Source organism: Triplophysa rosa, linkage group LG14, assembly GCF_024868665.1.
Source record: "Triplophysa rosa linkage group LG14, Trosa_1v2, whole genome shotgun sequence".
In the NCBI taxonomy this organism is placed as follows: domain Eukaryota; kingdom Metazoa; phylum Chordata; class Actinopteri; order Cypriniformes; family Nemacheilidae; genus Triplophysa; species Triplophysa rosa.
Window position 1 is genome coordinate 16,773,478 of NC_079903.1, and position 23,094 is coordinate 16,796,571.

Here is a 23,094-nt window from a genome sequence, read left to right on the forward strand (position 1 = left end):
CAACCCTTTATGTTTCACCACAGTAAACCCAGCATAAAAAAAGTTTTATGAAATGCATAAAATACACCTTAAAGAATTGATCAGAAGAAAAGGTTATTTGTGCTTTTAAACGACCAAGTGCTTTAAAACGTTTATTGGGACTTTTATTTTGAAACGCTCAATTTCATAGACAGGAAGTAATTCGGGTTGCTGTCCTTCACCTTCGTTTTTTAATAACAAACTCCACATTCAAGATGCATTAACATGAATTGCCCGATCTAAATAACACAAAATCACGTGACACGTCCAGTTGTGATTTCGTTTAGACAAAGTTAATAAAAGTCACTTTTTAGGTAAACATTACATCAGATATGTCTCCTCTGGTAGGCGCTGAGCTCGCGCGCACGCCGACGCAGCTGTACCGGTATCTGCTGCGCTGCTGTAGACTGCTGCCATCAACTGCCATGCAAACACACTATAAACATGCCATCAGACAGGTAACCACGACTTTCAGTTTTTACTCAAATTGACAAGAGAATAAGACGCCTTTGGTTGAACGCATTTAGCTCAATATACCCTAAAAATAGTCAAATCAATATTACTTTATTATAAAAATGTGAAAAATTAAACTTCTACCGCCTTTCCTTACAAACACTATTATGTGCCATCAGCTGTATACCATTAAAACCATCGTATGTACAGTAGTGTGTTTTGGGCCTTGAACCAGTCGGATTTATTGTTCTATTGGTTCCTATTTGCCAGGTAATCCCACCAATATAACGCAACAATTCTTTTAGTGACTTCTAGCCCCTTTCACAATAATTACTAAAGTGATATTTTTGTTATTAAAAAACTAAAGGTCTTGCTGTCAACTTTGTGTGTGTTTTTAGAGCTACAATAGTCATGCAGACGAGGACGACCCTGAGAGGATTCAGATGATGATTCAAAGAGCTATATCTGATGCAGACTGGATATTAAATAAAGTAAGCTTATTAAGTGTAATACTGTATCACCTGAGAAGACACTTATTGCCAGTAACTTAAACAGATGTATGACCCTTTTTGTGTTTTTCCAGTACACTAAAAAGAAATGACCACCGTGGAGGAATAGTGGAGAGTGATTGAAGATGCTGCAGAGGGAGGATGCACGGTCAAATAGCATACCCACACACGGATCAACAAATCTGCTTATCTACAATAAAAAGAAGTGCAAAAAATAGTGCTTAACCTCTTTACAACCATTAACCATATAACCATACAATTACACTCACCTAAAGGATTATTAGGAACACCATACTAATACGGTGTTTGACCCCCTTTCGCCTTCAGAACTGCCTTAATTCTACGTGGCATTGATTCAACAAGGTGCTGAAAGCATTCTTTAGAAATGTTGGCCCATATTGATAGGATAGCATCTTGCAGTTGATGGAGATTTGTGGGATGCACATCCAGGGCACGAAGCTCCCGTTCCACCACATCCCAAAGATGTTCTATCGGGTTGAGATCTGGTGACTGTGGGGGCCATTCTAGTACAGTGAACTCATTGTCATGTTCAAGAAACCAATTTGAAATGATTCGAGCTTTGTGACATGGTGCATTATCCTGCTGGAAGTAGCCATTAGAGGATGGGTACATGGTGGTCATAAAGGGATGGACATGGTCAGAAACAATGCTCAGGTAGGCCGTGGCATTTAAACGATGCCCAATTGGCACTAAGGGGCCTAAAGTGTGCCAAGAAAACATCCCCCACACCATTACACCACCACCACCAGCCTGCACAGTGGTAACAAGGCATGATGGATCCATGTTCTCATTCTGTTTACGCCAAATTCTGACTCTACCATTTGAATGTCTCAACAGAAATCGAGACTCATCAGACCAGGCAACATTTTTCCAGTCTTCAACTGTCCAATTTTGGTGAGCTCGTGCAAATTGTAGCCTCTTTTTCCTATTTGTAGTGGAGATGAGTGGTACCCGGTGGGGTCTTCTGCTGTTGTAGCCCATCTGCCTCAAGGTTGTGCGTGTTGTGGCTTCACAAATGCTTTGCTGCATACCTCGGTTGTAACGAGTGGTTATTTCAGTCAAAGTTGCTCTTCTATCAGCTTGAATCAGTCAGCCCATTCTCCTCTGACCTCTAGCATCAACAAGGCATTTTCGCCCACAGGACTGCCGCATACTGGATGTTTTTCCCTTTTCACACCATTCTTTGTAAACCCTAGAAATGGTTGTGCGTGAAAATCCCAGTAACTGAGCAGATTGTGAAATACTCAGACCGGCCCGTCTGGCACCAACAACCATGCCACGCTCAAAATTGCTTAAATCACCTTTCTTTCCCATTCTGACATTCAGTTTGGAGTTCAGGAGATTGTCTTGACCAGGACCACACCCCTAAATGCATTGAAGCAACTGCCATGTGATTGGTTGATTAGATAATTGCATTAATGAGAAATTGAACAGGTGTTCCTAATAATCCTTTAGGTGAGTGTATGTGCCAGTTACTACCCAAAGCAGTCTGATCTGCTATCTAGATTCTGAAAACAACACAGTTGTCAATGACATGTACACAAAATTATTTTTTTTACTTAAATGTAATGTTTAGAATGAAAATAATATGGCAGGTTCACGCTCATAAATTTGTGTTTTAGTCCCTGGTCCCTGTTTCATTAGACAGAGATTTTTTTATCAGGCCACTGGATACAGAGGTGTCGCAGGAACGTGTTACATATGGGTGTTAAATACATGTGTTGTTATGTTACCTTGCAAACACATAAAAATTGTTATTGAAGTAAAGTCAGGTAGGCCTACCTGCATTTTAATTTTGTGTGATCATCTACCCCATTACATTTGATGATACAAAGGGAGATTTAGATTTAAGATAAGGAAGGGCAGAATTCACTTCAAAGTTCACTTAATTATTAAATTATCACATAATGTAACAAGTACAAATTCTCAAAACTTTTGCAAGTGTGCAGTCATCTCGAAATATGGATTTAACAATATGTTAAAACCTAACCACCAGCATGTGCCTTGATTTACATTTTGAACATGTTAAATAATATTTTTCCTTTAGAACTGATAAAGGCATTCAGAAATAAAAGTGATTGTGTCTCATTAAACATATGTGTTCCAGAAAGCAATTAAAGTCGGTATAGATTCCAAAAAGAAAAAAGGACATCAGGCTTCTTAGTTCTGGTATGTATTTGAGCAATTCATGAATGTCTTATGAACAGTGGAGTAATAGAGGAGTAGTTTTTTTATGTTTCCCCCAAGCTATAACATTTCCTGCTGAGCTAAACAAGACCACATATTATAATGACTTGAGAAAAAAAGCAATCAGTGGGGGACAAAACAGATTACACATAGTAATATTGGTTTGGCACATGAGTAAACTGTGTTGCTAAAATGACTGTAACCAGGCTTTTCAATAATACACCTTTTTTAGGCTTTCAGTATTTCTAAATTTACTTTGTTGTAAATGTGAAAAAATAAGATCGGTGGTATATATTCAGAGAGAATGTTATTAGAATGTTTGTTCAACATTTAAAGTGTCAAATAATTTTTTATAATTTCACCAACAGCATTTATAATTGTTTAGATAGAACTTAATAATAATTTTGTAAATGATTCTTTTAAAACAAACATCTTCTTGAATCTAATGGTGTATTTAATATGATATTGTGAAATAAAAAATAAAAGAGTTAATTTGTTCATGTGTCCATTTCTTCACATATTATTTATAGGTAATAATTAGCAATTCTTCTTGACGTTTTTGACAAACGACTGTATGTCACTTCATTATAAAATTTAACGTACTTGATGATGGAATACCTCGTGTTTTCCCTCTTGATTTCATCAAACTTTGGAAGTCTTACAGACGCTGGATACAGGGGCGGGCTAGGACAAAAATTCAGCCCTGGCACTGTAGCCACCAGGCACGTGCAAGGGGGGGGGGCTTGGGGTTTTGGGGGCTTGAGCCCAGGCCCATTTTCTTCCTCTTGAGAAAGTGCCCTTTTTCTGGGATTTTTTTTATAAATGGATATATGAATGTGCACGCGTATGTGTTTCTGTTTGCGCATGGCTTTCCTTGTCAAACAATTAGAAAATGTCAGTTCAGGTCGGGAAATGTTGAGAGTTCTGATGCCTTTCTCCCATCCGCGTCTCCACGCAAGCGCGCAGGCGTGTGTGTGTGTGTGTGTGTAGCACGTTTGGCACATCAGGCAGAGAGCCACAGAAGTGAAGACCTCCCTCCTTTCCAGTAGCGTTTGTCTTGGTGTGGATGTGAGTGGTGATGAACAGACTAGCTACATGTGCTTTCGAATTCACACCTAATTATCCAAAAGACAAACTGCAAATATTGTTTTGCTAACATCCATCACTTATGAGTTAATGAGTAAGCTAAAGTTTCGCTAAGGCAGTATATCATTGGCTTACATGCTAACTTGATGGAGAAACGACAGCTGAACACAAATGAATAACGTCATCAGAATCGCCTCATTGATATGTAAACCAGGCATTAAGTAAGTTATTAAAATGTGCTAACTTGCAATATAACATATAACATATATAAAATAAACAATAGGCTACATTTAATAATAAAAATAAAAATAATTTAAATACATGAATAAAACAATGCAATACATAATAATAAAACAATACATTTAAATGACATGACAAATTATGATATGGTTGCCACATATACACAACGCATTAGCCTACCTCAGAATCCATGTAATGATCAAATGTGGTAACAGGTCAATAAAGAAGTGAACACACTGACAGAGAAAAATTCAATATTTTCAAAAAGTTTATTAGGCCATCAACACATTTGTCAAGGTTAATTGCGTTAGCTGTTGATGATGATTTATCCGGGGAAAAATATTAACGTTACTGTTTTAAAGCCTCCACGCATGAAAACGCACAAGGGAAAGTTACAGAAAAAGACGTAAACTACAGCCAATGTATTGTGTTTTCTCTTCTATATTATACGCTACAAACTAAACGCCTAAACGTTCAGTAATACAGCAAAAGGCACTGACTAATCATTCCAAACTAGAAAGTGTAAATTATTTAGTTAACACTGTGGTTTACGCTTATCTTTGTTTGTTAAAACAAATTACCTTCTCGAAACAATCCATTAAACGTGAAAAACTGGCATTTTTAGTTTCACGTTCGCACGCACGCTCAGGAAGCTCGTGAATATTCATCTTAACTCCGCCCAGTGAAACCGAAAATCTCGGGAACCAAAAATCTCGTAACACCGGTTCAGCAGCCGAATTTAAACCTTTTGAAAAGAGTTCGGTTAATTTTACGCATTTGGCAGCGTCGGACTTAAGAGCCCTTTTTTGCTTTCTCTAACTTTTTCTTTCCTTTTTTTTACGGTCCATTATCTACTAGCTTTTACTGACAATTAGCTCGTGTTGCACTGGTACTCCAATCTCCCTCTGATGACGTGCATGACTGAACGGTCAATTCTGATCTCATGACAGCGGTTGCTGACTGGGACAAATGCTTAACATTTATTATTATTAATATTATTATTTTTATTGTAACCATAGTGAAACTGTGCAAGCGATAAAAAACAGTCCTATTTCTGGCTGTGAAATATTTTTTACACATATATTTTTTTAATGGGGATGAGCCAGCCGGCCCACATTTCTGGCATTTCCCGCTGGCGGGGTAAATCTGAAGATTGTGACATTTGATAAGAGCCGTGGGTCAGATTGTAATTGGACTGTTGTTCCACCCTCTTCTGATGCAGCATCATACCACGACTAGGACGAGATCTTGACCTGCCCTCATCCACAGGCATTCAGATCGAGTATCAGATCAAGTAAAAGACTATTAAATTGAGCAAATTGCCACTGCAGACTGAGAAAGCAGCACCTGACACGAAGGTAATAAGTCATGAAGTTATCATCAGATGCATGTTTTTCATTTTTATTATAACATATCTATTTACTGTAGGCATTTGAAAATGATCATTTATAAATTAAATTTAATTAAATACATTTCTGTTTTTAAATTTTGCTTTATGTATATGTAATTACATATAGGCCTATATGTAATTCTTCCCATTTTAAATAAATAAAAGGGAAAATGAAGCCTACTGAAAGTTTTTAAGGAAATATTTAATGCCTGAATGGTTGTTATAATCGGTTGTGTTTCAGAAAGATATGGGGAACCAGATAACCAAAGACGACAAAAACACAATTTTTCGGCAGATAAAACCTAATACGGTGAGTAAACATACGTTCAAATGAAATGCAACATCCACATTAAAAGCAATATCCTTAAATATTATTGGCTTTGCTAGCAATGGGATGGCAAAGTGAACAGATGCCCGTTTTCGAAGCAAGTGAAAAACTACGAGGATGGTTTGTCCTATCAAGATACATTACATCACAGAGCTGTCAAGGTGAGCTATTGGGCTACTTCGCACATTTTTATTTACAAAGCTTAATGTGAGTGAGCATATTACGAGGTAAATTAACCTGCATTTAATAAAAGTCTATTATGTCTGTAAATTAAAAGATTTGCCGAAATTTAATATGCACATTCTTTATTTTTATATTTGATGTAAATGTTTATTTTTACTTTAATTAACAGGCGCAATATTTGTTTTCACTTAGTCACTTAGTGAGTTAATTTTATCCATTTAAATGATCATCAATTTGATTTATGAGTAATTGTACATTGATTGTAAAATGAATATGGGCATTTGAAAAGTTATTGTAAATGAGTAAAGTTATGTTGCACTTTTTAATTTTTGTTATTAACATTAATTTAACATAAATTATTTTTCCACATTTACTTCAGAAGCAGACTTGCACCTCTAACGTTTGTGAGGGCTCTATTATGACTTCAAAGTCTCTAATGAGATGGCCCTCCAGTACTACACCAGGCTCCAATGACATCCTCATGCAAGCTATTGACTTCATCAATCAGTATTACAAGTCCATTAAAAAGTAAGAACAACCTTTAAGTTCTATTGTATTCTTGCAATGCCATAATAAAGCTGATTTTAAAAATGTGCTAAATTTTGAAGAATGAAAATTGTGTTTGATCGATGTTTGTTAATCAGCACAAAAATTGAGGAGCACCTGGCTCGTGTGGAGGAGGTTTGTACAGAAATAGATGCCACTGGATCATATCAACTCACCACAAAGGAACTGGAATTTGGGGCTAAACAAGCATGGAGGAATGCACCAAGGTGCATCGGCAGAATTCAGTGGGCTAATTTGCAGGTGCTTTTAATATTAGATTCAGTCTAAGGAGTATTTGGGCTGTGTGCCATTACACTGTTATGTTTACATTGGGTCTTGTTGTCTCATACAGGTGTTTGATGCACGTAAATGCAGAACTGCAGCAGATATGTTTCAGGTGCTGTGTGATCACATTCAGTTTGCCACCAATGGAGGCAACCTGAGGTAGGCATAAATTAAAAATGATTAGGTGAACAAAATTAATTTTCATATATTCTCACTGAAGTGCCTTGAAACAGGTTTAGTACATTTATATCGTTTTAACTGAAGCAACAGGGAGTTAGGGTGGCACATAGCCTACAAGGTTGAACGAATGGCTCCTCCTTCCTTTAAAGGGGTCATATGGTGCAAATACGTGTTTTTCTGTGTTTTTGGTGTGTTATAAGTTGCCCATGCATGTATTAGACACGTAAAATTGCAAAAATTAAAGCGTCGGAACAAAAGATGCATTCTATCTAAAAGCGAATGCTCACCCAGACCTGCCTGAGACGCCTCGTGTAACCACACCCCCACAAATCTACGTCAGTTCGTGGTATGATTTGACTAAGACCGCCCAAAAGTATACTCAAGTAAGGTGGGCTTACCTGTCAGTACAATTGCTTTGGAACCTGATGTATGACCCCTTTAAAATAGGCAATAGTTTACCCCACAGCCTGGAGTTTGATGAATGCGAAATGATGTCAAAAAAATATTGCATGCAACTTTTGAATGCTTATATGTTCTTATATGTGAATTTTGTTAAGGCTAACAACCTAATACTAAAACCCCGTAACAATTTGGTTTTAGATTTTGACAATTTATATCGTACATCATTACTTTTTATAACAATGAATTAGCTAAGAAATTTTCATCGTCTTTCACGTTTGTTGAGCTACTATCACAATGAACATGTTTATTTTGACAGGTCTGCCATCACTATTTTCCGTCAGAGAACCGATGGCCAACATGATTTCCGTGTGTGGAATACTCAGCTTATAAGATACGCAGGCTATAAGATGGTGGACAGCACAATAATAGGAGATCCTGACAGTGTTGCCTTCACAGAGGTAGATATTCTACATCCTTATTCTATACATCTGCAGAGTATGTGCCTAATCCTGTAAATATTTTCTCATTCATACAGATTTGCATCCAGCTTGGATGGACACCAAAGTATGGTCTGTTTGATGTGCTTCCATTATTGCTACAAGCTAATGGAGAGGACCCTCAGCTTTTTGAAATTCCCCAACATTTGATTTTGGAAGTTCCCATGGAGCACCCACAGTAAGTGACTCAATAGCTGGGAAACATTCCCTAGAAAGATTAAAACTGCCGATTGATTGATAACCCTCCAAGCCATTGGGTAACGTCGTCATGCCTCGATAGTTCTTGTATACAAAGTCAGATATTCGGTGCTTTAATATGTGATTTTGAGTGCAGCTTTGTTAACATAGACTACCAGAGCACTTGACGAAGTGCTCAAATGTCTTAGATAACTTGCATTCCAGAAAAATATTCAAAGGCTTTTCTGTCTTTGAGAATCAGGTACTCAAAGATCAGATTAGAGTGGAAAAGCCATTTGAATTTAAGCCACATTCTTCCATTTAAAAACAAGATTTAACCTTTGAGACTCAATGTCAGGTTCTCAAACCAATCTCAAACTAACCCTTCGCCTTAAAAGCTAAATAATTAGTTTCCTCAAGCACTATGTGAATGTGACTGGAGTGCCGGTATACAAATAAGCAGATCTGGAAATATAGCTAATAGGAAAATAGGCAATTAGAAGCAAATTTGTAATCTTTTGACATGTCAAAGAATGTATTGGACTGTTAGCATCCATATATCGGAATGAGGCATGTTATTTTGCACTTTTTTTTAGGTATAAATGGTTTCGAGATTTGAACCTCCGCTGGTATGCATTGCCTGCCGTGTCCAGCATGTTGATTGAGATTGGTGGTCTTGAATTCCCAGCATGTCCTTTCAATGGGTGGTACATGGGAACTGAGATTGGAGTGAGGGACTTTTGTGATACCAAACGCTACAATGTTCTTGAGGTGCTACTACTGTACATTACATTATACTGTACATATATTACATTATATACATACTATATTATATAGTAGAAGTAGTTGAAACAGATTTTGGTTTTGTTATGTCCTAAAGCAAGTTGGTCGTAGAATGGGCTTGGAGACGCAAAAACTCTCCTCACTATGGAAGGATCAGGCCCTTGTTGCCATCAATGTTGCAGTGATGCATAGTTTTCAGGTACATTCAGATGTTTGTCTTTTGCTAACATAGTGGTAAAATTGTTGGCCTTGTGTGCAAAGGGAATTGCTGATAAAATATGAAAACATCTATAGTTTTTAAGGGACCTCTTGTCTTTCTAAATATAGAAGAATAAGGTCACCATCACTGACCACCATTCCGCATCAGAGTCCTTCATGAAGCACATGGAGATGGAGGTGCACCTGCGTGGAGGCTGTCCGGCAGATTGGATTTGGCTGGTGCCTCCAATGTCTGGCGCTTTAACCCCTGTGTTCCATCAGGAAATGCTAAACTACATTCTGTCACCTTTTTTTTATTACCAGGTATCACCTTAACATAGTCACTGCAACATAGTGTAAATTTAGAAATGCTGTTTTATTGAATCATTCTTGTGTTAGTGATATAAAAACACATAAAATGCGAAGATAAACTGTTTTTTTGCTTTCTTTCTTTTTAAGCCTGAACCATGGTTGACTCACAAGTGGAAGAACGAGAGAGAAAAAGCAAGAAGGCACAGAGTCAGCTTCAGAGGCTTGATAAGGTACCGCAATACCGTGTTAACATTTCCTGAAAAAGAACAACACAGTGCTGTTCTCTCAGAAGAGATCTGTCTACAACAGCGTTATGAATGTTTCAAAGGTTAGCTGTGAACATTTGGTTAGCTTGGCAGATTGGTGTATAGCTAAATCCTTGTTTTTTTCTCTAGAGCTGTGCTCTTCTCTCAGATGCTCATCAAATCAGCCCTGGCCAAGCGGGTGTGCTGCACCGTCCTGTACGCCACAGAAACTGGGAAATCTCAGACCTTTGCTAAGAAGCTCAGTTCTATGCTGAACTGTGCCTTTAACTCCAGGGTAAAAGAACCATCACTTCCAACACTTAATCATTTTAAGACAAACAGAGCGGAGTGTTTGACAATTTGAGAAAATAGTAACAAAATAACTGTAAGAATATTTTGTTCTTAATATATAAGCCATGGACATACAAATAGATATTTTTTTCTTTGGTTATACAGCTTGTTTGCATGGAGGACTACAACATCAGTGAACTTGAGAAGGAAAGTCTTCTAATGGTTGTCACCAGCACGTTTGGCAATGGAGACTGTCCTGGCAATGGAGCGGTGTGGACATGTTTATGCTAGAAATGTAGAAAATCATTATTAAGCATACTTGGCGCACAAGTTATAGTATGCCAAAATAAAAAATGCACAGTTCACCCAAAAATAAAAATTCTGTCATTTACTCCTCGAGTTGTTTCAAATTTTTAAATCTGTATTAGTTTCTTTCTTTGAGGAATATATTTGGAAGAATGCTTGTAACCAAACAGTTCTTGGCCACCATTGACTAAAAATGACAATGGGAGTTAAAAGTGCCCCAGAACTGTTTGCATTCCTACATTCTTCAAAATATCTTCTTTTGTGTTTAACAGAACAAAGAAATGTATAAAGCAATTTTCCTACTATGGTAGTCAATGGTGGCCAAGAACTATTTGGTTATAAGTATTCTTCCAAAAATCTTTCTCTGTGTTCATCAGAACAAATACATTTATACGGATTGGGAATAACTCGAAAGTGAGGACATGAATTTTCATTTTTGGGTGAATTGTTACTAAGACATGCTGGTTTTTGTTCAAAAACCACAATCAATGTAAGCCAACCAGATTCAAGCTGACTGACGATTCTGTTGGGTGACATCACTTTTCTGCTTTTCTCAGAGTTTCAAGAAACACCTTTTCAGCCTAAACAACCTACGAAACAAAGTCAGGTCAGTTTAAATATCCTCATTTCATTATAGTGCTGCTCCAGAATGTACTATTTATATTTAGAAGACCCTTAGCTAGTTGTTTCCCATTCGCAGGTACTGTGTGTTTGGTCTCGGCTCTCGAATGTACCCACAGTTCTGTGCGTTTGCTCATTCCGTGGACAGTAAGCTTGCAGCGCTGGGGGCTCTTCGCGTGTCGCCCACAGGAGAAGGAGATGAACTGAACGGACAGGACGAACATTTCTCAGCCTGGGCTTGTGCTGCTTTTAAGGTTGTGAGCGGTCGATCACTGTTTTTCTGCAGATGAAAACAGCTGAATGTGTGAAAAAAAGGTTAATGATGAAGTTTATTTTAGCTGTTGTGATTCTATTTTATGTCTAGGATGTGAGCAGGGAGTTTAACGTTCAAGGACATCTTCCTGGAACCGATCGACGGGCAGACTGTTGGGATCCTCCGAAACACAGAGTTCAAAATGACACTTGCGCACTTGACAGAGTTGCAGGTACATCTAGACCTGTCTCATTGTAATAATACTGTAGATCATGAGATTACAGTCCAATCTTGATGCTTGAATGCTTGGTTTTACAGCTTTGTCAGCTCTTCATTCTCAAATTTTGGTTCCTATGAAGCTGAAGAGAAGACAAAATTTACAAAGCCCACAGTCCAGGTTTGATCTTAAACTTCATTCATTTAAAAATTTTATTTACATTGATTTATTTGGGAGACATTTGTATCCAAAGTGACTTAAATTGTATGCATGGCACATTGTCCTTGTTTTCCAGTCGTGTTACAATATTGGTGGAGTTGGAGAAGGATGGGAACACAGAACACTTAAACTTTGTCCCTGGAGATCACGTGGGGATTTTTCCAGGGAACTCACCCGAGCTGGTGGCTGGCATCCTGAAGCGTCTCCCCAATGCCCCTCCAATCAACCAAAGCCTTCGCTTGGAATTCCTCAGTGATTCTTACCCTGGTACTGAACCATGTAACCCAATTACACAATTATAATAATGGACATCTTAATAACATAATGATGGATAATAATATTGTCTTGCAGATGGTGAAAGGTGGCACAGAGATGAACGAATACCACCGTGTACTCTTGCCCAGGCTCTTACGTACCTTCTGGATGTCACCACCCCACCCTCACAGAGCCTCCTCCGCAAGCTCTCAAAGATGGCAAGACTGGAAGACCAAGGACAGCACCTGCTAACACTAGCAACAGTAAGAGACTTACTGATAGAAACATAGATGCACAAGTCAACCTCAAAAACGATAAAACACAAAGATTAGAAAAATGCTGGATATTTTCAATGCCTGCATAGTTTATGTGTGTTCGAACAGTTTACAGAACTGTGCAAAATTTTCATGGACTTTTACTGGAGTTTAACACATACAAAAACATCCACCCACAGGACATCACAGTGTATTTAACATGGAAGGAGTTTCGCAAACCAACATTTCTCGAAGTGCTGGAGGAGTTTCCCTCTTTGGAACTGAATGCTGCCTTTCTCCTGAGCCAGCTACCTCTGCTGAGGCCACGCCTCTACTCCACAAGCTCCTCCCGTGACCTCCACCCCCAGGAACTTCACCTCACAGTGGCTGTGGTTAGCTATTACACACAAGGTAAACAAGAGCTGAAACAAAAGCCTAACCGCTAAAAATGATTTTTCTAGAGTCACAAGGGGTGATGGTTGGTATTTTCTGCTTTTTTTAGAGGGAAAGGGTCCACTGCATTTTGGTCTTTGCAGTACCTGGCTCAACACCATCAAAGAAGGAGACATGGTGCCCTGTTTCATCCATAGGTACCATTCATTTCACATTCCTAAACCGATCCTCAGAATTAATTCTAGAAATAGGGAAATGTCCACATTTTTTCTAATCAAAATACTTTGCTATTCCAACAATTGCAGATCAGATGGATTCCATCTCCCGTCTGACACCAGTGCTCCCTGTATCCTTGTGGGGGCTGGGAGCGGCATTGCCCCCTTCAGAAGTTTCTGGCAACAACAGTACCATGACATGAAAAAAAGAGGTATTCAATTTAATCCGTCCTTATTTTAAAGTGGTTTGAAAAGAAAAAATCCATAACATCGAGTTATTTCTCCTAGGTGTAAAGGGGAATCCTATGACACTCGTGTTCGGGTGTCGAGGTTCAGATTTGGATCACCTTTATAAAGACGAGACTCTGGACATGCAAGATAATGGCACTCTGGATATTTTTGCCACGGCTTACTCTCGGCAGGCTGGACAACCCAAGGTAGGTCTTGATACCACTTACTTCTTCCTCTAAATCAACTGTTAAAGTGACACTGTGCTCTTGGTGCAGGTTTATGTTCAGGACGTCCTGCGGGAACAATTAAATGACAAGGTCTTTGAGGTCCTGCACCAGAGTCAAGGTCATCTGTACATCTGTGGAGGCTTGAACATGGCCCGTGATGTGGCTTCCACCGTTCGAGAAATCCTGGTCAGCCGGTTGGGCATAAGTTTTACTCGGGCTGAAGAGTATCTGTCAAGGCTAAAGGTGAACCTTCGATTCTCTCAAAGCATTTGTAAATCTGCCTTTATCTAAGTTGAATTTGCGTATGTAGTAATATGAATGCTTAATAATAGTATAATAGGGTTGTGCTTGTTATTTTACAGAACGAGAAGCGCTACCATGAGGAAATATTTGGATCCTAGTGCTGCTAAACCTTTAAACCAAACACAAGTACACGACAAAAACACAACAACAACCAAGGGGAGTGGGGGACAGAACACATGCTTTTCACGTATTTGATTTTCATAAAATCTTGCCCACAAACAATAATACTGTCAAAATATTGCTAAGCATGCTATAATTGAAACAAACTCATGGACAGATAACTGAGAACATAAATACACAACCGTATTACAGTATAGTATTATACGATTAATTCCCAACAATACATGCTTAGAAACTGCAACACAACACGTTGGTCCTTGGCAAAGTGCATTTTTACAACCATCTAATTTTCTTTGACTAGTAGCTATCTCTGTCTGCGATCAAACCCACAATATACAGTGAGCTCCAAAAGTCTTGACCATAGTGGAAATATGTTGCATTTTCTAAATGAATGCAATAAATTTTGTTCCCTAACATAAAATTTGTTAAAATTGAACTAAAACAATTAAGATTAATTTCACATTGTCTTAGTATTCAGTATTTTCAATTCTTTTGTCCATTTTCAGATTTCAAACCCCTGATAGGTTTGAGATTTTTGGACCCCCGGATACAGTAAATATTAGGCTAACGTTACCTCAAATTCAACATGAATGTAGGCTATAATGTTAAAGTCAACATGAATCGGAAGTTACGATTGACTTCTTTTCCGTATCGTGACGTATATCCGAGTAAACGGCTTCTGAAATTAGAAAAAGGTGTAGGGCGGGGCTTTACTTTTACCTTTCCCTTTTTGATTGGTTTGTTGTAAAATGGGCCTGGAGGCGAAGGCTAAAAATGCCTGGCCATTGGACAGTGAGTATAGTCCTACCTCTTTTTTGTTGCTGATGTCATGTGGTGAAGAGTTGTTGTTGAGAAGAGCTTAATGTTTTTGATTAAAGATTACAAGTGCAAATTAATGTTTTAAAAATAATGGTGTGCACGGATAAATCATTTATAATAATCACTGCAACACTGTAAAACACTTTTTTAAACAATTTTTCCTGTTTGATTTCATGGTGACTTTAAATAGCGTAACTGTTTGCTCAATTCTTACACTGTTACATATATGAAGAGTTCATATGCCAAAGTATTATATAAATATGTCATTGTGTCTATGTTTACATACTGAGTTTTATAATAAACAAATTATTACAATGAAACAGTGTAGTTCTGTTTTTCCCTCTGCGTGGCCGTAAGTTGTTTGTCCTTGACGAATATCCGTAGCTACACCGGAAGTAGAAGACGCGTGCTGGAGAGCGGTGCAGTGCGTTTCCAACGGCTGTCAGAATTTAACAACTTTTTGGTGTTATTTTGATTCATTTAAATATCTGTAATCATATAAATCTGTTATGGCTGGGAGTCGACTTGAGAAATTCGGGACTGTCTTTACACGGTAAGCATTTATGAAATGTCTGTGGATCCTGTCAAGGTTAATGAACATGGTTTTGTTTTACAAGTGTCTAGGTTACAGAAAATTGTAATCTCTATAATACTGAATTAAATAATAATTGTCTAATTCAGTTGTAAGATGTTGGGCGTTGCTGCCTTTGCAAGAACACTTCCAAATCCAAAAAATCAACATGTCAGCATGCATGCGTAATAATCATCCTATGCACTTTATCATCCTTTTAAAATGCTGTGGTTTAGACATACTGGTTCACATTTTATTCATAATCTTAAAAACGAAATGTTAGCTGTTATTTTGTAAGAATGATTTATGGACTGTTGTTGTTGTTGTTTCTAAAGGGTTCGAGATTTAATGCGTGCTGGAGTCATAAAGCACGAGCACAAACCTATCTGGTTTGATGTGTATGCTGCTTTTCCACCTAAAAGAGAGCCTTTATTCGAGAAACATTTAAGAAAAGTGAGGAAACAAACAGAAGACAGTGTGCCTGAAATCTTCTACAAGGAGGATGAAATCCGAGCGTAAGTCAGAACAACTTATTCAACCTCAAGTACTGTTCATTGTGATCTCTGTGTGCTATTACGTTTTGTTTTATACCCGTCGTTGATGCCTTTAATATTAGGGAAATCGTTTAAGGTTTTGTAATAATGCACACTGCTTTAAAAAAAAACCTTTACATTGCTTTAATACTTTTAGGAAGTTTTTTGAGGTGTATGGTAATGGACCCAGAGCTTTTGAGCTCCTCAAGTCCAACTTTGTTTCGCCTTGTCAGAGGTAAGATACAGTGTTCCCCACCCACACTGTGCATTTGTTTTACATGTGTAATTGTGTCACAGTGACTCTTCTGTGTGTAAATGTATTTAGGTGTCATTGTGTCTTTGTGCAGGTTTGTGATGAAGTACAGTGAACTAGAAAGCCGAGGTGATGTTAAACCCGAGGCGCTGTTTGAAGAAACGGCTAAAGCGCTTCTCGCAGAGGGAGTTCTTTTAAGGAAGAGAGGAGGACCAGCTGTAAGTATAAATTCATGGACATCTGAATACTTTCCTGGATTACTCTTCATCAGTAGGTTATTTGATTTTCTGTTATGTTTCTGTACAAACAGCAGATGGCGACAGAGTCTCGTGATCCTTTGCTGAACATGAAGTTGACTGAAATGTTGGCAGACCAGCAGAGAGACACTGAGACTGAGACAGATGTTTCAGAGAAGCGGCCACAGGAGGCGGACAGCACTGACAGCCAGTCATCATCAAAAATATAACTTCTTTCTGTCAGGACAACATAAACTGGTCTTGCCTCTGGCACATTGACAGGCTGGTAAATTCTGTGTTTTTTGAGGCACGAAATGCTGGAACACTCATATTGTTTGTTCAGTTGTGAAGACGATTTATAGTCCAAACAGCATTGTGTGTTTGTTTCCTTCTTGGTGTCAAATGAGTGAAGCTGAAGACTGTTAAGTCAAAACTATTTTCGCTTTATCCTTTATAGCCAAGCAGATGTTGAAGAGTTTTTTCTGCTGCCTGTATCAGACAGCCATTTTCATGTTCTGTGAAACAGAGCTAGCAAGTATTCAATTTTTTATGTCTGTGTGTAATAAAATATGTGGACTGTTTAATTAAAGTACTTAAGAGTCCATTAACGGCAGCAGTGAGAAGTATCAGCATAGTAAATACTTAATAAAGTATTATATCTTTCCAGTTTTCTGAGTCACCCCATAAACTTAGGATTTACGTTCATAATATAAAACTTTTCCCCCACTGTTCCAATTTATGCTTATCAACGCACGCTTACATTTAAACATATTTTTCATGCTTAAGACACCGTAATTATTTTTTTTGCTTTTGAATTTTGTGGTGTTTCTTCATTTCTTCTAAAAGCGGGAACACAAGAGCAGATCTGAGTAGACATTATTTAATATCTAGTACGTCTAATGTACTCTAAGGTTAGATCTTGTTATTCAATACAATGTTAAAATGACAAAATATACAGTCTTCCGACCTAAAAACGTGACATTTTGAAAATAGATTTGTTGTTACATAGACTGGGTGTAATGCCCTCAAAAAAAATTGTCCACAATGTTTATTGTAGAATGTATTTTTATTACCAAAAACAGGATGTGGCAAAGGAAGGCAGGAAGGTGTGGAATCTGTAAACTGGGAATAGGCAAATTCAGTCCTGATGTTATTACAACCAAGAATGAAATATTTGTATTCTTTAAAGAAAATTTGTTATGTAAACCATACGCAATGGCCAGAGTTAGGAAAGGATGCGTTAATAGATTTGACAGCAGTAATTGATGCCATGTATAAAAGCTTTGACTACTCAACAATTTTGTAAATAAGAAATTTAATCATAAATGTTCAACTTTGTAAATGGAATAATGTGCAAAAGATGACTAAACTGTACTAAAACTTTAAAGATAAACAGAAAAGCTTTTAAGTGTGTGTTTTATTGAAACGGTAAGTATGAAGTTTTCACATTAGACTAGTATTCATAACTGCACAGTTAATTTATCTTTCTACAAAAGCAGTAACTGCAGCTTTCGCATCGATTTCATTTTTGAAATTGAAAGATTTAGCTACAGTGGTCATGCTTTTACATTTCTTTTTAATGACTGGAGGATTGTAACAGTTTGTGGTACAAACCTGCTTGAAAAAAAAAGATACGTTCAAAGAAATTCGAGGTATACGGATTTAATGGTTAAAGTGGGAATTGAACTGGAAATGGGCTATTGTTAGAACACCATTAGATCCAATTGAAATATGCACCAAAACAGTACATAGCCCACATTAAATTTGTAATTGTTTGAAATGATAATTAACTCATGGTTCATAGTGGTATAGAATTTGTTTTTAGCGGGGACCTTACACGAGTTAACGGAACAGCCCGTCACTTTCTTTCACCGCTAGATGGCACTAATGTAACGTCTATTGGTTCAACGGTGTCATTTATCGCCTCTGGTGAACATGCTTCACATCATGTATCCGAAAGACAGTGTAATGCTGAAGGAGAGCATAGAGCTGTCAAAATGTATTTTGCATCTATGCACATCTCGGATAACATTTTCCCCAGAAGTCATTTATTTGTTTCGATGTTGCATTTCAATTTGTGTTATTTTGTTGACGTTAATGGCTTTTATATGTGTGTTATCACGTGTGCATGACTGAGTGTGTGTGTTGTTGTGAGGGGGGCCCAGATGCGCCTGAAATGAGTGAAGGAGGGGCGTGAAAATACTGAAGGCAGAAGAGCATGACGGTCGATCTGAGGGTGCACGAGCGCTGCGTAAATGTGTTTGACTGCCGTCCCGACGCTCCTGAAAGCAACAACCTTTCCAAAAATTACCATGGTAACATAATGATTAACATAATTCTCACAAAAACCCCACAGTAAAGTCCTTCAAACATAAAGTGTTAAGAATCATTCTTTATTTACTCAAATTAAAGGGATAGTTCACCCAAAAATAAAAATTCTGTCATCATTTACTTCCCCTTTGTCATTTTAAACCTGTATGACTTTCTTCAGCAGAACACAAAAGATCATTTGAAAAATGTTGCGAACTGGACCCCATTGCATCGGTTTTGTGTCCATACAATAGAAGTGAATGGGGTCCAGTGCTGTTCCATAACCAATTTTCTTCAAAATATCTTCTTTTGTGTTCTGTGGAAGAAAGAAAGTCATAAAGATTTGAAATGAAAAGAGGGTAAGTAAGGTAAGCATTTCTATTATCATAGTTTTACTACAAAAAAAAGATTTTGGTTTAAAAAAAGACCCACAAATTTTATTTTTTGTAAAACATTCAGCATTCGTTGGCTCATTTTTTTTTCATTGCTAAATTTATATTCTGACTTTAAAGGTTCTTCAGAAATAGTTTTTAAAGAGAGACAACAGAGTGTGAATGAGGCTGATGAGTCATAACATTTCTATTTGAGCACTACACATTTCTCTTCCATCTAGTCTAACAGGGAAATGAGAAGTGATTTAGAACTACTGTTTAGGCCAACAACAGACCTTTGTGGAAAAATCCAGAAATCTGAGAAAATTTGCAAGAGCAAAATAGCAGTAGAGAAACAAAACCAATAATAAGTATTAACAATGTGCCACTGTGAAATAATGTAGCATTTGTGCAGACGTTCATGAAATAAGGTTTCAGTAAAACGGTTTTAAAGCATGTTAACAATAAACGTATGGCAGCATTCATTTACAAGGCCTGCTAACCATTACGGAACTCACTTCACAGGACGGCTGCTGTATTTACACATGATTTGAAATTTTAATGTCCTGAGAATACTGGCCTATTTAAAGCTCTGTGTCCCTGGCTGTGTTTTTTCCTTTACTATTATGGCTGATAATGAGCCATGATCTGTGCACACTGGATGTGCTCTACTGCTTCTGTCTGGTGGCTGAACGTTCCTGTGACTACATCATCACCATAATCAATGGCAGGTTGAGCCGGCTGGGGTTTGAAGACCTTTACACAAATACTGTTTGTTTCACTTCTCTACAGCTGTGGAGTTTAGAAGAAAGGCTGCTATCCAGTTGCCCTGGTCAAGGTATCGATTGGGACCTGCTTGTTTGTTGTTTTATTTATTTATTTGTTTATTCAGCCCTGGAGCTTTGGGATTCTCCCTTCTGCATATGTCAAGGGCATTTCCCTCCCAAGTGTGCACTAACACTTCTTTTTCATCCCGTGCCTGCAAAGAGTTTTGTGCAATACAAGCGGACTGGTTCATCGCATAAAGATTTGTGATGTTTTAAAATTAGACTCGTGTATATTACTTGAGAGACCCGGATTACTGTAGGTTGCAACATTCTCCTCCTCCTTCTGCTGAGGTCGACACAAATAAAGATATAGTAGCTTGCAGCCCATAACCTACAATTACGAAGCTTTCCCAAACTGGGCCAAGATATAGCGTTAAACATTTCACAGATGTTCTGCTTACAAAGCTCCGAACCAAAGAGGTGGTTTATGGCGATCTGACAAGTTTAAACACACTCAGGTTCTAATTAGATCAAAAAATGGTTTGACAGACTGATCCCCTAAGAGAGCCTTTTTAACTTCCATCAGTTTCTTTCTTGTTTGGAAGAGCGTACTGATGATTTAAAGAGCCCAAAAGCAATATGCAGATCTAAAGAACGTTTTAAATGTCCAAGCAAACCATAAAGCAAATCAAGAGCCTTACACAGCAAAAAAGGTGGAAAAAACCGAAGTACCTTTGGTAACGTGGATACTACTGTGGATAATAATTAACTACTGGGTTCTTATTTGATTATTATAGCAAACACGAAATATGGGGAAATGATGTGTTGTGTGACAGAGTTTTGACTTTAGGATTCATTTTTATTTGGTTGATTTTAGGATAGAAGGTCAGAAGTAATTTCTTTTAATTATGAGTTATTTTAATGGGTTTTAAAGGGATAGTTCACCCCAAAATGAAAATTCTGTCATGAATTACAATGAGTTGTTCCAAACCTGTATATATTTCTTTGTTTGGTTGAACACAGAGAAAAACATTTGGAAGAATGCTTGTAACCAAACAGTTCTTGGACCCCATTGACTACCATAGTAGGAAAAATCACAATGGTAGTCAAAAGTGCCCCAGAACTGTTTGTTGTCCTACATTCTTTAAAATATCTTCTTTTTTGTTCAACAGAACAATGATTTTCCTACTATGGTAGTCAGTAGTCACTGTTTGGTTATAAGCATTCTTCCAAATATCTTTCTCTGTGTTCATCAGAACAATTACATTTGTTCAGAATTGGGACAACTCAAAGATGAAAGGTGAACAATCCCTTTAATGTGTAAAATATATTATATCTTTATAATCAATGACCATAATCAAGTATTTCAAGAGCGTATGTATTTTTTTAATTTTCCTTACTCTTAACCCCTTTATACCCCAAACTTTGCATGTTGTGCCCCTTTACCTAAAGATATGTACTGTAGAGGTACATTATTGTTACAATTAGTTACGCTGTAAATTCTGTTTAATTATGCGGTGCATTGCGGGCCGTAATCTAAAGCGTTACTGAACTTTTAAATCTGAAGAACATACTTTTAAGAGTACTTGCTAAATATCATAAGATTGTTATACATTTTGAGTGCTTACCTAGGTAAAAAAAATAGTGATAGTTAAATTGACACCGAACAACATTGTACTCATTCACTTTTATTGCACGGACACAAAAGCAATGCAAGTGAACGGGTACCATTGTTGTTTGGTTACCGACATTCTTCAAAATATCTTCTTTTTTGTTCTGCAGAAGGTTTAAAATGACAAGTGGGTGAGTAAATGATGACAACATTTTCATTTTGGGAGAACTATCACTTTAAAGTGCTATTTTCACGCATTAAGTTTGTACTGGATATACTAAATATATAGTCATTAGTACTTCTGCAAAGTTAACTTAAAAAGTACAAAAGACTCGTTTTTTGTATGTCAAGTACAAAATTAGTGCATGAAAACAGAGCACTAAGTTTATTTGTGTGTTCTTTTTTTAACCTGTGGATGCTGTGTATCCAATGCTATTGAAACGAAAAACTTCATCGTTGCCTCGTGCAAGTTTCTGCTTATATTACTATTGCACTGTCGCCAAATACAATAACCAGTCTAAAGTCATAAGACAGACATGAAAAAATATTGTATTTAGGTCTCTTAAAAGCCCAGTTTAAACTGTCAGACATCTCAGCTGACCAGGCAAAGGGTTAAAGGCGCTCTCGTGGAGTTCTGTCTCTTCACCGTCAACACGTGCAATCCAGGTCAATGCAATTTGCTCTGCGGGCGAGTTCATTTTCACATGGCATTGAAATGCGCGGCCACACGCGCCGAATGCGCCGCCTCAGGTCTGTTTCCTCTCTTCTGTCACCTAGAGCTAACCTTTCAAATGATACAATTCTAAATAATTGGCCTTGATAATTAATCCTTGGGAAATGGCTTTCTAACAAGCCTAAATTGCATGTAACAATTTTTCACTTAAGCTTTGCTTTTTTTAAATCTAAGCAGAAAGCTCACAATTAAAGGCCTGGGGGAGAAAATGGGGACCTGAGAGCAATTGCACCCATGCGGTGTGTTAATACCATAATTCGGCTGGTTCTTGACGTCGAGACCCCTATTTGGTTCTTGTAAAACACTAATAACGTAAGCCACTAACAATTTATTATATAATATACCAGACGTGCCTGGAGGAGTTAGTGGTATGTGGTGACGACCGTGGGTGGTTTTATTTAACCAGGCTTTTTTATCACCTACAGGGTGTGTGAGTTCTGCCATACCGTACCCCAAAGGTGCAAGTGAGCCCAGACTGATCTGAGATCAGAGGAGCAGCCACAGGCGAGCCCTCTTACGTGATTCCATGTCCTCAGGCTATGAAGTCAGAGCAGAGCTTTGGAGGGCCAAGAGGTTTAAAGGGATAAATGGAAACCGAAGTCAACATGCTGCCGCAAAGCGTGGTGTCATCAGTCGTTGCCACATGGGCGCTTTATTCTCCCTGAAAAGTAAGAAAGGCTTTTTCATCTTTTCATCATCTTTCCTCATCTTTTTTTAATCCTTTAAGGACAGCTCGAATGGGACATTAAAGCAGGTGACATCTACACATTTTAAACATTCTGACTGAACCTGCTTTGGTAGGATTTAGCACCCGTTCTCAGAGTGGATGGTCGCAAGATTCATCGCGCTATTGACACCCCGAGCACCTTTTCAACCCTTCCCTCACACGCACGCCTCTCTGTCACTCATTAAAACGTGTGAAACCAATAGCTAGCGCTCTGCCC

At 37.9% G+C, this 23,094-nt stretch overlaps 3 protein-coding genes across 4 annotated transcripts; all 3 read left to right on the forward strand.

The window, feature by feature from the left end:
- Positions 1 to 151: 151 nt before the first annotated feature.
- lyrm9 (LYR motif containing 9) lies at positions 152 to 3,641 on the forward strand. Its single transcript, XM_057351144.1, has 3 exons — positions 152 to 476; positions 870 to 962; positions 1,055 to 3,641. The coding sequence occupies exons 1-3, from the start codon at positions 351 to 353 to the stop codon at positions 1,070 to 1,072; spliced, it is 237 nt and encodes a 78-aa protein (XP_057207127.1). The 5' UTR covers positions 152 to 350; the 3' UTR covers positions 1,073 to 3,641.
- Positions 3,642 to 6,151: 2,510 nt separating this feature from the next.
- Positions 6,152 to 15,065, forward strand: nos2b (nitric oxide synthase 2b, inducible). Its single transcript, XM_057351761.1, has 25 exons — positions 6,152 to 6,214; positions 6,292 to 6,393; positions 6,795 to 6,943; positions 7,060 to 7,222; positions 7,314 to 7,405; positions 8,145 to 8,286; positions 8,364 to 8,503; positions 9,099 to 9,273; positions 9,383 to 9,484; positions 9,613 to 9,807; positions 9,943 to 10,025; positions 10,191 to 10,335; positions 10,497 to 10,601; positions 11,195 to 11,244; positions 11,338 to 11,512; positions 11,623 to 11,743; positions 11,830 to 11,908; positions 12,024 to 12,214; positions 12,299 to 12,465; positions 12,657 to 12,867; positions 12,959 to 13,046; positions 13,155 to 13,276; positions 13,353 to 13,501; positions 13,571 to 13,765; positions 13,885 to 15,065. The coding sequence occupies exons 1-25, from the start codon at positions 6,152 to 6,154 to the stop codon at positions 13,921 to 13,923; spliced, it is 3,243 nt and encodes a 1,080-aa protein (XP_057207744.1). The 3' UTR covers positions 13,924 to 15,065.
- Positions 15,066 to 15,154: 89 nt separating this feature from the next.
- Positions 15,155 to 17,752, forward strand: mrps23 (mitochondrial ribosomal protein S23). Of its 2 annotated transcripts, none has more exons than XM_057351762.1 (5): positions 15,155 to 15,317; positions 15,671 to 15,850; positions 16,026 to 16,103; positions 16,216 to 16,339; positions 16,432 to 17,752. In XM_057351762.1, the coding sequence occupies exons 1-5, from the start codon at positions 15,274 to 15,276 to the stop codon at positions 16,585 to 16,587; spliced, it is 582 nt and encodes a 193-aa protein (XP_057207745.1). In that variant the 5' UTR covers positions 15,155 to 15,273; the 3' UTR covers positions 16,588 to 17,752. The 2 variants fall into 2 exon arrangements, with proteins under 2 accessions (XP_057207745.1, XP_057207746.1); XM_057351763.1 differs by having other exon boundaries at positions 16,435 to 17,752.
- The last annotated feature ends 5,342 nt before the right edge of the window (positions 17,753 to 23,094 follow it).

Coding starts and splice junctions, on each gene's coding strand:
- lyrm9 (XM_057351144.1), top strand. CDS start 351: ATGTCTCCTCTGGTAGGCGCTGAGCTCGCGCGCACGCCGACGCAGCTG. Junction 477..869: donor ATAAACATGCCATCAGACAG/GTAACCACGACT, acceptor GTGTGTTTTTAG/AGCTACAATAGTCATGCAGA.
- nos2b (XM_057351761.1), top strand. CDS start 6,152: ATGGGGAACCAGATAACCAAAGACGACAAAAACACAATTTTTCGGCAG. Junction 7,223..7,313: donor TTCAGTGGGCTAATTTGCAG/GTGCTTTTAATA, acceptor TGTCTCATACAG/GTGTTTGATGCACGTAAATG. Junction 10,026..10,190: donor AGCTTCAGAGGCTTGATAAG/GTACCGCAATAC, acceptor TTTTTTCTCTAG/AGCTGTGCTCTTCTCTCAGA.
- mrps23 (XM_057351762.1), top strand. CDS start 15,274: ATGGCTGGGAGTCGACTTGAGAAATTCGGGACTGTCTTTACACG. Junction 16,104..16,215: donor TTTGTTTCGCCTTGTCAGAG/GTAAGATACAGT, acceptor GTCTTTGTGCAG/GTTTGTGATGAAGTACAGTG. Junction 16,340..16,431: donor GGAAGAGAGGAGGACCAGCT/GTAAGTATAAAT, acceptor CTGTACAAACAG/CAGATGGCGACAGAGTCTCG.